At 15.5% G+C, this 18,313-nt stretch overlaps 4 protein-coding genes across 4 annotated transcripts; 1 reads left to right on the forward strand and 3 right to left on the reverse strand.

Moving 5' to 3' along the window:
* Nucleotides 1–363: 363 nt before the first annotated feature.
* Nucleotides 364–645, forward strand: PADL01_0804600 (gamete release protein, putative; the record flags this gene model as incomplete). The annotated part of the gene is made up of 1 exon (XM_028681380.1): nt 364–645. The coding sequence occupies one exon, from the start codon at nt 364–366 to the stop codon at nt 643–645; it is 282 nt and encodes a 93-aa protein (XP_028537764.1).
* A 1,342-nt stretch (nt 646–1,987) lies between these two features.
* PADL01_0804700 (conserved Plasmodium protein, unknown function) lies at nt 1,988–5,275 on the reverse strand (the record flags this gene model as incomplete). Its single annotated transcript, XM_028681382.1, has 1 exon — nt 1,988–5,275. One exon carries the CDS (start codon nt 5,273–5,275, stop codon nt 1,988–1,990), a length of 3,288 nt encoding a protein of 1,095 aa, XP_028537765.1.
* A 6,273-nt stretch (nt 5,276–11,548) lies between these two features.
* On the reverse strand, nt 11,549–12,805 carry PADL01_0804900 (acetyltransferase, putative; the record flags this gene model as incomplete). The annotated part of the gene is made up of 6 exons (XM_028681383.1): nt 11,549–11,643; nt 11,731–11,770; nt 11,886–11,944; nt 12,022–12,063; nt 12,255–12,345; nt 12,455–12,805. 6 exons carry the CDS (start codon nt 12,803–12,805, stop codon nt 11,549–11,551), a joined length of 678 nt encoding a protein of 225 aa, XP_028537766.1.
* Nucleotides 12,806–13,449: 644 nt separating this feature from the next.
* Nucleotides 13,450–16,662, reverse strand: PADL01_0805000 (conserved Plasmodium protein, unknown function; the record flags this gene model as incomplete). Its single annotated transcript, XM_028681384.1, has 1 exon — nt 13,450–16,662. The coding sequence occupies one exon, from the start codon at nt 16,660–16,662 to the stop codon at nt 13,450–13,452; it is 3,213 nt and encodes a 1,070-aa protein (XP_028537767.1).
* Nucleotides 16,663–18,313: the final 1,651 nt, after the last annotated feature.

Consider the following 18,313-nt stretch of genomic DNA (forward strand, 5'->3'; position numbering starts at 1 on the left):
TTTTTTTTTTTTTTTTTTTAATTTAAACTTTACATATAATTATTTTATTTTATTTTTTTTAAATATATATTTTTTTTTATTTTTTTAAATATATATTTTATTATTTTATTATTATTTATTTTTTTTTATTATTTAAATTAAAAATTTCGAAACTTTTTAAACACGTTTAAGAAAAGATTATTATTTTATTTTTTATTTCCTCTTGTATTATTTTATAAAAATTTTTGTAGATATAATATTATATTTTTTTTTTAAATTATTCTTTAAAAATATATCACATATATATTATATATATATATATATATAAGATTATATACCGCTTTATTTTTTTTTTTAATTTTTTTTATCAAAACTTTATAAAAAATGTCATACAACGGTTATGTCCCACCAAATGAAGATACTCCTATACCTGACGGAATGAGCATTTTACCAGGAAATAAAGACGATGATGTTCCTCCAAATGTTACTTATACTGTTGGACCAATAATAAATGATGATCATTTCCAAATGAACTTAGGAGGAGTAGTTCCATCTTCTTGGTCACTTAATCAAATAGCTCATTACATTAAATTTGCAGGACCTGATGATAGTGTTTTTGCTGAAAAGGCAAAAGACCTCTTACGTGAAAAAGGATATCAAATATAAAAATTGGGGAAAAGCTGAAGTAAAATAAAAATATCTGAACTTTTAATGCGAAGAAGATAATTATATATATATATATTTATATATATATATTTTTATTTGTACAAAAAATATATTACAATTAATTTATAAATAATACTTACAATATAAATTTTTTTTTTTTTTAGTCAAATTTTTTTTTCAAATACTATTTTTTTATGTATTATTCAAAAAAAAATAGAAGAATTTTTTAAAAGTATAATATATTAAATGGAAGAAACACACATAGATAGACTTATAAATATAAATAAATATACATATATATATATATATTTTAATTTTATATTTTTAAATTTTATATTTTTTTTAATACCTTTGTTTTATGTAATATATATATAATATTTTACTATTTGAACTTTGAATCTATATTGCTATAAACCTTAAAAAAAAAACAAATGTAAATATAATTAAATAAATAAAAATTTAATATATATATATATATATATATATATTTTTAAATAATTCTTGAAAAAACAAAAAAAGGGTATAATTTATAAGATATATCCTTTATCATTTAATATAATTTTTTCTTAGTAAACAGTAAGCCCTCGTTTTCATTTTAAGAAAAAAAAAAATATTATTTCAGATTACCTTACGGACTAACCAAAATTTTTCTCTTCTTTTTGACCAAAACATATTATATATATATATAAAATGTGTTAGAAACATTTTTATATGAGAATATTATGTTTCTATATATTAGATTTAAAAAATATATATATCATATACCTTTTTCTTTTTATTATTTCTAACAATTTTAATTTGTAGACAATAACTTGGAGGGTTCATATTGAAATAATATAATATTATTTTATACAAAAAAAAAAAAAATAAATAAAATAATAATAACAGATATCAATCTATTATAATAAATTGTATATATGTTGAAAATTTTGTGTATAACAGAATGTAATTCAAATTTGAAAGAATCTTATTTTTAAAAATGTTTATTAATTAGACAGAAGAAAAATTATTATATACATGAATTCACATATTTTTATATATGTATTTTATAAGATGAAATATTTACAACAATGTTACTTAAAGATAATAAATTAAAGACTCAATTTTGTCTTCATAATATATATATATATATATATATATATATATGTAAGGACAAAAGTTTTTAAATAGTTTTTACTATTTGTCTTTTAAAAATATAAAACAATAAAAATAAAAAAAAAAAAAAAACTCACAAAATCTAAACAAAATTTTAAAAATAAATAGAATTAATTCATGACAGAAAAAAAAAAAAAAAAAAAAAAAAAATGTATTATATAATATATATATATATATATATATATATTTAAAAATTAAATTCCTCAAATGGATATGATGGTGTATTTTTTAAATATGATAATGAATTTATTTCTAATTGGCTAGCTAATGGTTTAGGTATCTTATCCTGTTGTTTTGGTGAGTTAGGTGCTTTATATAATTTAACATTATTTTTACTAATTTTATCATATTGATTATTAATTTTTTTCTTTTGTTTTATATGTAAATATTGTGCAACTTTTTCGTCTTTAATAAATAATTTATCTTTACATTTAAGTTTTTCATCACATTTATTTTTATCCATGTTACAATTTATTGGGGAGCGATTCAAATGTGATACTTTCTTATTTATACTATTCATTGCATGATTTTTTTTTTTATGTGCAATTTCATTTAAATACTTTTTTATTAAAATTTTCTTTTTCAAATCATTTAATTTATCGATTTTTGAATTTACTATATTTGATTCAAAACTTTTATTAAAATTATATTCTTTAGACAAATTACAGCTACTTGATAAAACATTACTCATATATTTAAAACCATAAAAATCATTTTCATTTTTACAAAATTCTAAATCAAGATTGTTCAAATTATATTTCTTAAAATTCTTTTCAATTTTTATATCATTGCTCTTCTCAATATAGTAGTTATCATCATTTTTTCTTATATTAAAAAAATAATTGTTGTTTATATATACTACTTTACTATTTTCATCTATAGTTTTATTTTCCTTATCATTAGTTGTATATATTTTGTTGTGAATATTTATTTTATTAGGTTTACAAGAAAAATTCAAAATATTGTTTAATTTTCTTTCTAATTCTTTTTTTCTGTTTTCTTTACAACTAAATGTATCATCTATAACCTCTTCTTTTTTTTGTTCTTTTTCTTTATTTTCAATTATTTCTGAATTATTAAAATACTCAGTTTTATTCATTTTACTGCTACAACATCCTTCTCCTTGGTTTATATGTAATTTTTTTTTAGAAATATTTTCAATAGAATTTTTTTTTTCATTCATGTTACAATTTATTTCTTCTATATCTTCTATTTCTTCTTTCTGATTATATTGCACATTATCTTGTATATTAACTTTCGTCTTTTCATTTGTAATGTTGAATTTATCATTCTTTATTTGATCTAATAATTTAAAATTTCTACTTTTCTCTTTTTCATCAATACTAAAACAATTTATTTTTATGTCATAATTATTCATACTTAATTTATCTTTACATTCTTTACAATATTCTTTTATATCACTTTTTTTTTTTTTTTTCATTTTGTTGTCTTCACAAAGAATAGTATGCTCATTTTCTTCTACATTATCAATAGGATGTTCATTATAAATATTATTTTCATTTTTATTTTTATCACAACGTTCCTTTGTTTTTTCATTATTTAATTTTTGCATCTTTTCATCTTTTTTATCCGGAATTAATGTTACACCATTCAAAATGTTCTTTTTGTTGAAATCATCAATATGAACATTATTTATTATTTTTTTTTCACATTTATTCAACGTATTTATATTTTCTTTAATACAACTTGAATCATCTTTTATGTTTTCTTTAGAATTACATCCATTATTAATCATTAAGTTGCTTGATGATATATCAACAGTATTTATCATCGTTTCTTTTACTATATGTGTTGTATACCTACTTTTTAAAATATTTTTATTTTTTTCTTTAATACTTTCAGAATGGGAATTATTTTCTTCTGTATTTAATAAATATGTATCTTCTTTATGTATTTTTGGTTTATTATTAAATTTTTTGAAATTTTCTTTATTGACATCATCATGATTTTCATTAATTATATCTTTATTATTATTATTTTTTATATCCCTCAATATATCATTATTAATTCTTTTAAAAATAATATTCTTTTTGCTATAACTTGTGAACATTTCAACATTTTTTTTATCTATTAATATATCATAAAAAGAGTTTGAATGCCCATCACTCAAATGTTGTATATTTTCTTCATAACCATCATCAATTTTATGCAAAGGTAATAATGTACTTTTATTTTTGTTGTAATTCACATTATTGTCGTTATTATATTTATGATCAACAGTTGACGACTTATTATTTTTTTTCTTTTCATTATGCTCATTGTTATCTATATTATCATTATTATATTTTAATGTATTGTCTATTCTTGAATTTTTATAATTTCCTTTATTACAATGAGGTAATAAATTATTGTTCATCATATTATTTATTCTTTCTTTTGAATCATATAATAAATTAAAGTCTGGAATACTACTAGAAACGTTAGAATTATTAAATAATTCTCCATAATCTTCATTTTTATTGATATTATCATTGTTAATGTTATGTTCTTCATTAATATCTTTTTTATCTTTAAAAGAATTAACAACATTACTTTGTGCTATATTACACATATCATATTCATTTACATCTATTATACTATTATTCATAGAACATTGTTCTTTATTATTATCACATACGTAAATATTTATATTATCATAATTATTATTCTCTTCATTAGAATTATATAAATCATTCATATTAACATGTTTACAGGCAAAATATGATATATTATGTTTCACATGTTTTTTTATGTGTATTATCATATCATCTAATTCAAAAGGCCATAATTCATGATCGCCGTATTTTGAGGACATCAATTTTTCGAAATTTTTTTTTTCATTATAACTTTCTTCATCAGTTTTTTTATAATTATTGTTTGAATGCTTTTTTGTATAATAATCTAAAAAAATAAATACATCATCATTAAATGATAAATGGTCATTTTCATTAGGGCTTAAAGAGTTGCTAAATATTATACTATTATTTTTTATTAAGTGCATGTCGTCGATACTTTGGTTGCTATATTCATCGTTCTTAAAAATGTTCTTTTTTATTTTAATAATGTTGTTTTTTATGTTTTCTGATTCATTATCACTACGCTCATTATTAATTCTATTATTATTACTATTACTATTATTATTATTATTATCACACAATTGAATATTATATTTATTACTTTCTTTATCTTTTGTTTTATTGTAGTCGGATAGTTTTTCTATGTTTTTGTTAAATGAGTTGTATTCATAATGCACATTAGAATTTTTTACTAAACATCTCATATAATTAAATTTTTTTGAACATGCGTTACACATATAAAAGCATTTTTTTAAATTGTTTTTTGCTTCCAATAGCCAAGTATAATCATTTTCATATTTTTTACATTCAAAGTTTTTTATATCTCTAGATTTACCTGGTGGTGGATCTGGTAAAGATTTAACATATTTGCTAAAAGGATAAGGATATATTCTTATCATTTTTTACAAATGATATCATTTCTTTAAATATTAAAATATTAAAAACAAAAAATTAAACAAGGAAATAATATATATGATATATGTTTATATATATAATCACATATTACATTTTTTTAATTAATATTTTACGTGGTTATTATAATGACATGTTCTATATTTTAACGGACATTATTTACAACAGTAAAATAAACAATCATTATTTAAATGTTGTTTAAACATTTTTTTTTTTTTTTTATAATAAATATTAATATATTATTATTATTTGTTTTTGAATTTTAATTATAAAACTAGTTCTTAAAAAAAAAAATATCTTAATTTTTTTTATTTTTCAGATATATATAATACACATTTTTCATTAAATATATATAATTAAAAATGACATATATATAATTATTGTATATATTATTATATATATATATATTGAATGTACACCTTTTTATATATATATATATATATATATATGTTATCATATATGTGTATAAAAAAAAAAAAAAAAATATATTATAATAATATATATAACATTAAAAATTTTTTTAAATGAAAAGCTTTTCTACAATTAATTTTTCTTGTTCACATAAAATTCCTATTAACCTTTAAGAACAAATTTTAGAATGATTTAATTTAATTAATATATATAATAATGTGAAATCATAGTTCAACTTATTAAGGATTAAATTGATGTTGTTATAAGTATATAAATTTTTTTTTTTTTAGTTTTTTGTGAAAAGCTTATTCTACTTGTGTGTAATAATCTTGGGGGGAAAAAAAAATATTAAAATTAAATAAACCAATACACTTTTATTTTAAAAGAAAAAGTTAAAAAAATTTGCAACTTTAGATATAATTACAAAATAAAAAAATAACATCTATATATTATATAATGGTTTATTAAAAAATAATAAATTGTAGAATTTACAATTTTAAGGGTAAATTTTTTTTTTTTTAAGCCTAGAGCATAAATTCCTCATAAAATAAAAAAATAAAATAAATATTATATTATTTTTTATTCTATATAATTAAATTTTTTTCATAATTGCAAAAATAAAATTAAGATATATTATTTTATTTTTTATTTGTTTAATCTAACAGTTTCATGTTTTTTATCATTTTGATTTGAACAAAAATACAACGGTATATAAAATATTTTAGGAACTAGATCATAACAATTGCACACATTTGCATTTAGATTTATGTTATTTTAAGGCAATTTTAATATATATATAAATAATACATATAAAGAGAATTTTTTTTTTTTTTAAGTAATATATAGTAATAAAATATATTTTTTGTGTAATATATGAATTAAAATAATTTTATACATGTACGTTTTTAGCATGTTCTGTCATAAATATAGATTTTATATTTATTAATGTAACATTTTGTTTTTATTAAAAATATATATGTATATTTCACCATAATATGTGTATCTACTTTATATCATTATTTAAACATTTGGGGGGTTTTGGACATTCAAAATAGGTTCAAAGAGTCATTTACATCTGAACAATTACAATACATATTAAGATCTAGGTTTTTTTTATCTTTTAAACATTTTTAATGAGATATAATATACAATATAATTACACAAAAATATCAACTATATTATTATAATGTCTTTATACTTGGTTGCGTATATATATTTACCAATTTTTCATGAATATTATATATAGTAAAATTGTTTTATTTGTATTATTTTTCTTTTTTTTATATTAAATACAAACACCTATTTATAGAAAAGAAAAAATAACACAAAAGGACTATTTTATATTTCTATTTTTTTTTTGCCTATAATAATATGCTTGAAAAAAATTGTATAGCTCATATTTCTTTAATAGATTACAAAATAAATCAGACACATTAAAGATATATATATTTTTTTGTCTTTGTAACATTATAACTGTGAACTACTTTTCATATAAAAAATACTATTTTTTAAAGTATAATGATTAACAAAAAAAAAAAAAAAAATAATTAATGTCTCAATATATAAAATATGTTCAAACTCTCATAATAAAATTTATATTTGTATATGTATATTTTGTTTTTATTTTGTAATTACTTAGTCATAAGAAAAAATAAATAACTATAAACTTTCATACACAATAATATATTAAAAACATTATAAATAATATTTTCCTTTATTTACCAATATATTTTATTCTAAATATAATAAAATATAATAAAATATATTAAAAATATTTTCAATTATTAATAAATAAATATTAATTATATATATATTATTTTTATTAAATAAAATGCATAAATATTTATTTTTGTTATTTATTTAAATTATATAAATTAAATTATATTTAAAAACAATTTAATTTATTATTTTATATAAAAAAATATTATTTAATTTATATAATTTAAATAAATAAAAAAAAAATAATATAATTAAATTAATATTAAAATTTATTTATAATTATTAATAAAAATATAATATTATATATAATTTTATTTTTATTTTAATTAAAACTCATATTATTAATAAATGTCTTATTTATTATTTTATATAATTATTAATTATAAATAAAAATATAATAATAATAAAATATATTATTTTAAAATATTATATATATAAATTAAATTATTAAATTAATTATTTTAATATATAATAATATTATATATTATAATTAATATATATATTTAATTTTTATTAAATTAATTTTAATTAATTTCGAATTTATTAATTTAATTAATATAAATTAATATAAATATTATTTTAATATTAATATTTTAATTAAATAATATATTAAATGCATCATTTTATTATAAATAAATTAATTATATAATTAATTTAATATCTTATTAAATATTATAATTAATTTAAATAATTATAATTATGTTAATTATTTTTATATTATATATAATTAATTTCATAAATAAATATATTATTTTATTTATTATATATATTTAATTTAATTAATTTATAATAATAATTAAATATTACTAATATTAATTAATTTAAATAATAAATAAATATATTATTTTATTTATTATATATTAGAATTTAATTAATTTATTATTATTATTAAATAAAATTAATATCAATAAATTTAAATAATATATAACAGTATTAATTTTTTTAATATTATATATAATTAATTAATTAAATAAATATATATATATATATTATTTTAATATTATATTTATTTAATTTATAATATATAATTAATATATTCTTAATTTAATTAAAAACAAATATTTAATTTAAATATTATTAAAATATATTATTTTTATTTATTATTTAATTATATATTATATTATTTATTTTATATTTAATAATTAATTAATTAATATATTATTTAAATATATTATAAATATATTATTATATATATAACACACATAATTATATATATATTTAAATAATAATTATTATTTATTTTTACTAATATATGTATTTTTTATTATTAATTATTTAATTTATATAATTAAATATATATTTATTATTAAAAATAATAATTCTATATAATTAATTAATAATTATATTATTTTTAATTAATATTAATTATTTATTTTTATAAAATTATTATATATTAATATTTAATTAATTTTATTTTGCTTATTTATTATTTATTTAATTAAATTAATTTAACATGTGTATTTATTTAATTAAATTAATTTATATATTTAGTATTAATATTATATATATATAATTATTTATTATTAATTATTTATTAAATTAATAATATATTTAAATAAAAATAATATATTATAATAAGATTAATTAATTTATTTAATTAAAACTATATGTTTAATTTAATAAATACATAAAATAATATATTTATTTTAATAAATTAATTAATTTTATTAATTATATATTATTAATTATTTATTTAATTAAATATTATAAATTATTTATTCAGGTATTTTATTTAAATATATTAATTTATTATTTCATTAATTATATATTAATAAATTATTGTTAAAAAATAATTATTTAATTATTAAATTATATTATATATTTAATTTATTATATTTTATTTATTTTTTTAATTATATTTATATTTTATTTAATTAATTATTATATATATTTTTATTTTATTTTTATTTAATTAATTAATTATATTTTTATTTATTATATTTATTTATTACATATATTAAATTATTTATTTAATTATATTTAATTTATTTATTTAATTATATTTAATTTATTTATTTAATTATATTTAATTTATTTATTTAATTATATTTATATTTTATTTAATTATTATATATATTTTAATTTTATTTATTTATTTAATTATATTTTTATTTTAATTAATTAATTAATTATATATTTTATTTTATTTAATTAAATATTATAATTAATTATTTATATTTAATTTTTTTAATAATAGACATATATTAAATTAATATCTTTATGCTATATTATATTACTATTATATTTTTATTTATTATTTTAAATTATATGTTTTTTTTATTAAATATTCCTTTATTATTTATTTATTATTTCTATATTTTATTTACATTTATGTTAATTATTATTTATATAAGAAAACTATGACTTTAATTTATTAATTTTTTATTTAATTATTGTATATTTTATATATAATATATTTAATTTAAGTGTAATAATAGTTAATATATAAAATTGTTTATTTACAAATATATAATATACTTTGAAAAAATATAAAAATATGATATAAAAAATATCCTTCTTAAAGGATTAGTGTTTATATATTTTATTTTAAAGAACATATACTTTTGTAATAACATTAAAAACCATAAATTATTTTTAAATAAATTTTAAATGTGTATAAAGGATGAACTTTTATTATACGATATTTTACTATCCTTATATTTAAAAAAGAAAGAATAAATTTGTATTATATTAATATAAGAAAGTATATTATGTGAGCATGGAATTTAGAATAATGTAAATTTATTTTTTTTATGAATTAGAATCAATTGTAAATTTATGCTCCATATTATAAAATTATCTTTATATGGTTACATATATATTAAATAACTTCTTTTTATTTCAATAAAGGTCCAACTTATAAGAAATATATATTTATTATGTATTTATATAAGGAATATAAGTGCAATAATCTTATTATATAATACAAGAATGTTAATATATCTTTTTGGAATGTAGAATTAATGGATGCTTTTGAATTATATCTTATATTAGATCATATTACATAAAAAGGATATTGAAAAAAAAATTCACTGTAAAAATGTTAACCATTTATTAGATATTGTAGAATATAAAAATACATTTAGTATAATATATATTTTTTACGTTTGAAACTAATAATAATTCTGTATGAAGTTATATTCTTATACAATAAAGAATAAACTATTATATTTGAATAAATATAGGTGTGTATTTAAATCATTAACGAATTTTCAAGTAATGTTCATTTATGAATACTCACAAATAAATAATATTTTTACTTAACATTGACAAAACACAACAATGAGGTAGCGTATTTTGTTAAGCGTTTTTATTAAATTATATAATTATTCAAAATATTTTAAATGTATATTTTACACATTACCCCTATATATGACTGTCCCAATTTTAAATATATTCATAACACTTTTAAAACATCTTAGCTTAGTAAATTAACATACGATTATGTAGATGAACAAAAATAAATATCATATAGATAATTTATCAATTATTAACAAAAAATTTCTTTATACACTTTTTAAAAGGACAGTTATTTTATTCATATTTGAATAATTAAACGTTTATATTCAGAATTTTTACATTCATTCAAAGTTCAAATACGAATTTATAAATATTATTATGTATGAAATATATTTAACATATCTTTAACTGTTATTACCATTTTATTTTTATTTTTTTTATTTCACAAATTTAAGAAAAAAAAATATATTATCAACATAGTAATAAAATTTATTGATTATTTTAAAATTCAAAATTATAAAAAAAAAAAAAAAAAAAACATGTATAATTTATAAAATATCTACAAAATATTTCTCATGTTGCATATGTTACATGTGAAATTTTACATTTATTTATATTTTTTTTCTATTTTTTAAAAAGGATAATTATAATAAATGAAACAGACTATATTTAAATAAGTTTTTCAATGTATATATTAAAAAATAAACAAAAGGAAAAGAAACAAAGTTGTATAATTTTTTTTTTTTTAATCAATAAAACAAAGGGAAAAGGTAAAACTAATAAAAGAGGTGTGTAATAAACGTTTTAATGATTTAAATATGTATTTAAATCCCCCAAAAAAAAAGTTTGATAAAAAACAAAAAAAAAAAAAAACAAAACGTATATATATATTATAATATTTTCTTTAATTTGAAGGCATCAACACCACTTAAATAATAATATGGTTTCCGTTTTACTCTAATAAATCCGTTTTTTTCATAAAATCCTAAAAAATATATATATGCATATAAATAATTATATATATGATAGTAATAAATAAATACATTTTTTTCAACAATAAAGTAATTCTTACGTAATGTAGGATAATTTGTTGCTTCTGCCTCAAGATGAATCTAATGAAAAAAATATAAATATAAAAAAAAATTATTTTATTTATATAACAAAAGAAAAAAAAAGAAAAAAAAAGAAAAAAAAGTTGATTTTTTTTGTCCTTTTTTAATAAAGTACCTCATTTATGCCATAGATGTTTTGCATTAATTTAATACTCTCATTTAATAAATAGGAGCCTAAAAAATAAAAATTTTCACATATTATAAAAATGATAATAAAACAAAAAACATATTTGAATAATATTTTAACCAACCTAAACCCAAACTTCTAATAGATTTGTGAACAGCTATCATACCTATAAATTTTTTTATATTTATTTAAAAGTAAAAAAAAGAAGAGAAATGTATGTTAATTAAAATTCATTATAATTCAAATATATATATATATATATATATTTATAGAACACAGAATACAATACCAAATTAAAACAATTTTTCATATTATACATAATTATTATAATATATATATATATTTTTTTTTTTTTACATATATATCCAAAAGTGATCGTTTCATCATTTTTACATTTGGTAGTAATTTTGCTTATTACTGCACCAACACATTGATCCTCACATATAGACTATATAAAATAAATATTTAAAAAAATACATATAGTTATTTTTTTTTTTTTATTACAAGATAAAACTACATATAATATTGTTGTTTATTATATAAAAAAAATGTCATACCATTAATGCAATTTCACCGTAATCATTTAAAACGGTTTTGAGTAAAAAAATATTATATGGTTCTGATAATTCTGTGCTTAACAAATTATACATACTATTTAAATAATTTTTTGGGAATGTTCTATATTGATATATATCAATTTCTTTTTCATCAAAAAACAACGTATGATATACATCTTTTTTAGGTAAACTTTCATTATAAAATTCACTAATTGTAGTATTACATTCAAATGATTTCCCAATACTTTTTTCGAAATCCAAATCCGATATATCTGCTAAAACAAAAGGGTTTGTGTAATTTTCCACTTTATTATTTATTTCATCCTCTTCTGATACAACTTCATTATTCATTTTAGAAATTTACTAAACTTTATATAACTGTTGAATTTAAAAAAAAAACAAATATTACATGTAAAAATATTTTTTATTCATGCAAATTGCTTTTTACTAAACATTACAATTTGTTGTAATATATTAGGCTTTTTTCTTTTTTTTTGTTATTATAATAAAAGAAAATTTCACAAGGCACAAGAAACAAAAAAAAAAAAAAAGGAAATTATAAAATATAATCTTTTTAAAAATAATAGAGTATTTTATTGGTGAACTTGTTTTTTCAAATATATGTTTATTCACAAATTACTTAAAAAAAAAAAAAAAACAATGAACTTTATAAAAAAATATATGTTAATTAAAAAAAGTATTACATATATGAAATTTTTATATAATATATATGTATAAAATGTATTTACCTTAAAAAAAAAAAATATACATATATATATATATATTATAAAAAAAAACATATATATTATTTATATATATGAATTAAAAACATAAAATATTTTATTCTTTTTAAAAATAATGAAAAAAAAAAAATTCAATTTATTTTTTTTTTTCAAATATATTTTTTTATAAACGAAAAAAATAAAAAAAGTAAATGATAGAATATTAAAATAAAGAAATATACATTATAATATTATTAAAATTTTCAATAATGTTTATATATTTATGGTACAAATAAAGCCTCCTTCATTTATAGAAATGAAATTATGCTTATTATATTTTTGTTTTATATAAAAAAGAGGTAAAATGGATTGAACATTTAATCCTATAAATAAGTCCTTTTTAGGATATGATTTCATTGGATTAAAATGATTTACATGTTTACTATCAGTAGCTTTGGTTTCATAAATTTTTTGTTTATAATAATTATAATAATGATCATCGTATTTTTTACATGAATATATATATGGTATTCTAGATAAGTTTGTGTAACAATGTAGAATATTATTTTTTGAATATTCAGAATTTCCATCTAAATTTATAATTTTAGTTGTAGTACCCATTATATCATATATATATACAGAACTTGTGTACGTGTCTAGGGAAACAATATATTGTTCATCATCTATAATATAAAAATCATTAAGATGTTTTTTAAGATTATCATTATCTATAAATCTTTCATAAGAGACTATTAAATTACTTTTTGTTTCATCATTATGTTTGTAATTTATATATCGCATATCATATAATCCTATATGATTATTTGTTTTAGATGAAACATATTGTACATTATTATTTAATGAATAAATTTTATTTACATGACCTTCATTTGGCTTTAACTTTGATATTGTGTTTAACACATTACAACGTAAATCACATAAATATAAATATTCTGTATTACAACATAAAAAAATATTGTTATCTGATTTTTTTATATTTTCACAACATATTCCTTTTTTTTTATTGTCATTATAATTATATTTGAGTGAATTTTGTGAAGAGTAATTATATGAAAAAGAACATTTATTTTTAATTTTTTCAATCGAATTTGGTGAATTTGGTGATTTCTTTGGATTATTATTATTATTATTATCAAAATGACGGTATGAATAATCATGTGTTTTTTTATTAAAAGGACCATGAACATTTTTGAAATGTTCAGAATTAATTTTGTATAAATCGTTTTCATTATATGACTCCTCTTTTCTATAAAATTTTATTTTATTATCATTATTCATTTTGGTATTATTTTCATATAACTCATCTATGAATGTTTCGTGTTGATTTTTGTTTTGTTCTTTGGAATTTTTTTTTTTCTTTTTTTTCGAAGAAAATAACCTTAATTTCTTTTGAGAATTATTTTCAAATTGTTGGTATATATTAAATTGTTTTCCGTTAATAATATTTTCAATATAAGATGTTAAATCTTCGTTCATTGAAAGTAAATCTTGCACTTTTAATTTCTTACTATCCCATATACAATATGTAACGTTATTTTTTAAGGTACTAAAACTGAAACATGGATATGACCCACATATAAAAATCTTGTCAATTTCATTATTATGATAAAAAGAATAATCGTCAGACGTCGGGTGATGAGAATTACAATAATTATTATTATTATTATAATTATCACTTTGAATGGATGGAAATAATTTAAAATAATTAACTTCTCCAGGGAAACTATATATTTCGATTTTGGGATTGCATTGAAAAAATGATTTTATACTTAATAAGCAAAGAAGACTTTTTTCATCTTTTGTATTAGGATAAGAAGAATAAGCAACATATTCACCATTAAATATATTAAAATGGGATAATATTTGTGGAGAAATACATAATAGTTCACTTTTTTCTTTAGAATAACTACACAAATATTTAGTATCTGTACTATAATATACATTTTCATGAATAACATCATATATGGACGATTTCTTATTTTTTTGGACGAAATTATTCATATCGATAGCCCCTAAACTGAATGAAAAATTGTTTTCTTTGGTTGTACTGAAAACAATATCATCATATTGAGGATTACTGAATAAATGAAAAAAAGATTCAGAAGGTTTATGTGTTTTAGAAACACGTGTTTCATTTGTTACGGCATCTAAATGTCCAATGGGCATATTACTGTCTTCAAAAGTTTGAACATCCATTTCTTGATAAATGGTATCATTTGAAATATTATTAAATGAAATGAAGTGCCTTCCACTATTATTATTACTATTATTATTATTTATATTATTATTATCATTACTATCATTATTTGCATCATTATTTGCATCATTATTTACATCATTATCATTATTAGTGTTCATGTTCATTTCTCTGGATGTGTTATTTGCTTCTAAAGCAAACGTATCATAAGTATTATTATAAAAATAATAAAAATTCGCTTTATATCTATTTACCCTTATTTTTGATTTTATATTTTTTATATTATATGAATTTAACTTTTCATATGTTCTTCCATAAAGTTTGGGAATTAATAAATTTTCTTCTATATAATCAGGATTAATACAAGAAAAGGTATTATTTCCATTTTTACAATATGTCATATTATATTTATTATCACAATAATATTTTTTGTTTGTGTAATTATAATTTGAAACATAATATTCATCAGTTTGATTACTACATATACTATTTTTTTTATACTTTCTATATGTATCAAATGATTCATTCTTATAAAAATTATCGAATTCATTTTTATTTTTTCGTTTATATTTATCTATTAATTTTTGACTTGAATTAAAGTAATTATAATCGTTCAAAGAAACATCTATATTATCTGTTCTTTTATCATTAAAAGATCTTGGAGATTTTAAAATGTCTAAACAATCATTTTCTTTTTGACAAAATGAATTTTTATTTGATGAATGTTCACATAAATCTTCCACTTGAATATATTCACAACTATTAGAATTAATAAAAATAGGTGGTACACTTAAAATGGAGTCTTCTTTAAAATTATAATTTTTTATCCTCTTAATTAAATTAAATATATTTTGATTTTCACAGATATTTTTTTTTAAAAAATTTAATTCATTATTGATTAATTCTAATTTTGTTTCTTTACTATTTATAATATTATAACTTTTTTTTTTTGTATATATATTATTTATTCCATCGTCATTATAATTTTTTATATTATTATTTAATTTATTATTATTTGCATTTTTCTTTTTTTTTTTCATTTCTTTTATTCCATGAATTTGATGGAATTTCTTTTTCCCCCAATTTTTAGTTTCCGCATTATTAGTATCCCTATTTTTCTTTTTTGCGTTATTCACTGATTTATTAAATTCTTCTTTTTTTAGTTCCTTTTTTAATTCATTATCAATTAGAAAATATCTATTTTTTTTTTTATCATAATAATAACCTGGTATATCTAATAATGTTCGTGTGGTTGTTTCTTCATTCATGGTTTTAAAAAATGTCATAAAATTTCTTTTTTCATTTTTTATATATTTTATAAAATATATAAAAAAATCAAAAAAAAAAAATAGAATATCACGATGGATTAATTGTAATATTTACATTAATCTATTTTTAGATATTTTAAAAATCACATAAAAAGATGAAATAAATATATAACATATAAACATATGAAAAAATATTATATACAATTAATCTTTTATCTTAAAAGTTATGTTATTTCAAATAAATTATTTTACTGGGTATACAAAAAAAAAAAAAAAAAAAAAAAAGAAAGAAAGAAATGTATACGATATATACATATATAATATATATTATATATATATTATATATATATAATATGTATATAACTTGTGAACAAATTTTAAATTAATCTACGAAATAAAATACAATTTGAACTCGTTTTCGAAATTGGATTTTTATATATAAAAATATTATGATATTAATAAAAGTTGTATCTATTTAAAAATAAGAAAAAGAAAAAGGGGAAAAAATGAAATTATATTATTTTCAAAATATTTTCAACAAATATATATACATAAAAAAATAAATGCATATTTCAAAAATACAAGAAAAAACAAAAATAAAAATGAAAAATAAAAAGTGGACAATAAAAAATAAAATGAAAAATATAAATAAAGAAAATATAAAATAAAGTAAAATGAAGTGAAATAAATGCTGAAAAGGCATACAATAAATATGAATTGAAAAAAAAAAAAAAAAAAAAAAAAAAAAAAAAAAAAAAAAAAAAATTATTTATTTAATTTCATAATATATATATATTATATATAATGATCTTATTTTTTTAATTTTATATAGTAATGAAAAAGGATGATATACATATTATATATAATATATTACGCACCATGTGTAGTGTATAATGTTTTTATTTTTTTTTAAATAAAATCACATTCTTTATTTTACATTAAAATATTTAATTGTGTATATTTTGATAAAAAAATTATTTTCACCAAATAAATTTCATTTACTTATTATTTTCCCACCCTAATATAATATATATATTATATATATGTTTAATATAAGTTTTCAAATTTTATTAAGACAAAACGATTATAAATATTAAATATATATATACATATATATACTTTATTTGATATATCCTTATAAAGGTAATATTTTCTTAATTTTTCATAAATTTCTATTTCATTATTTTATACTTCTTTTAAATATTCCTTAAGCAGTATATAAGTTATTATTATTTTTTTTTAAGTCATTTTAGGATTAGCTTTTTTTTTTTTCATGATATTTTTATGAGTATAAAACTTAATAGATTGTATATACATATGTATATTTTATTTATGAGCCTCTAAAAAAAAGGTCAAGAATAAAAATATTCGACAATTTTCTAATTAGAACCTTTATAAAATATTAGAAATAATATTATTTTTACTAACCATTTCTTATTAATTTTTTCATAAAATGGGGAAAACAATTTTCATCATTTTAATATTATTTCTAAATTATCGAATGAACAATTATAATAAATAAATAATATATTATATATATATAATAATAATTTTTATTATTAAATACTAAAAATATAAAATGCTTTGGAAAAATTCTTATTCCATATTATGATCCCTATATATTAAATTATTATATATATATTATATATAT

This window comes from Plasmodium sp. gorilla clade G2, assembly GCF_900097015.1.
Source record: "Plasmodium sp. gorilla clade G2 genome assembly, chromosome: 8".
Classification (NCBI taxonomy): Eukaryota; Apicomplexa; class Aconoidasida; order Haemosporida; family Plasmodiidae; genus Plasmodium; species Plasmodium adleri (nom. inval.).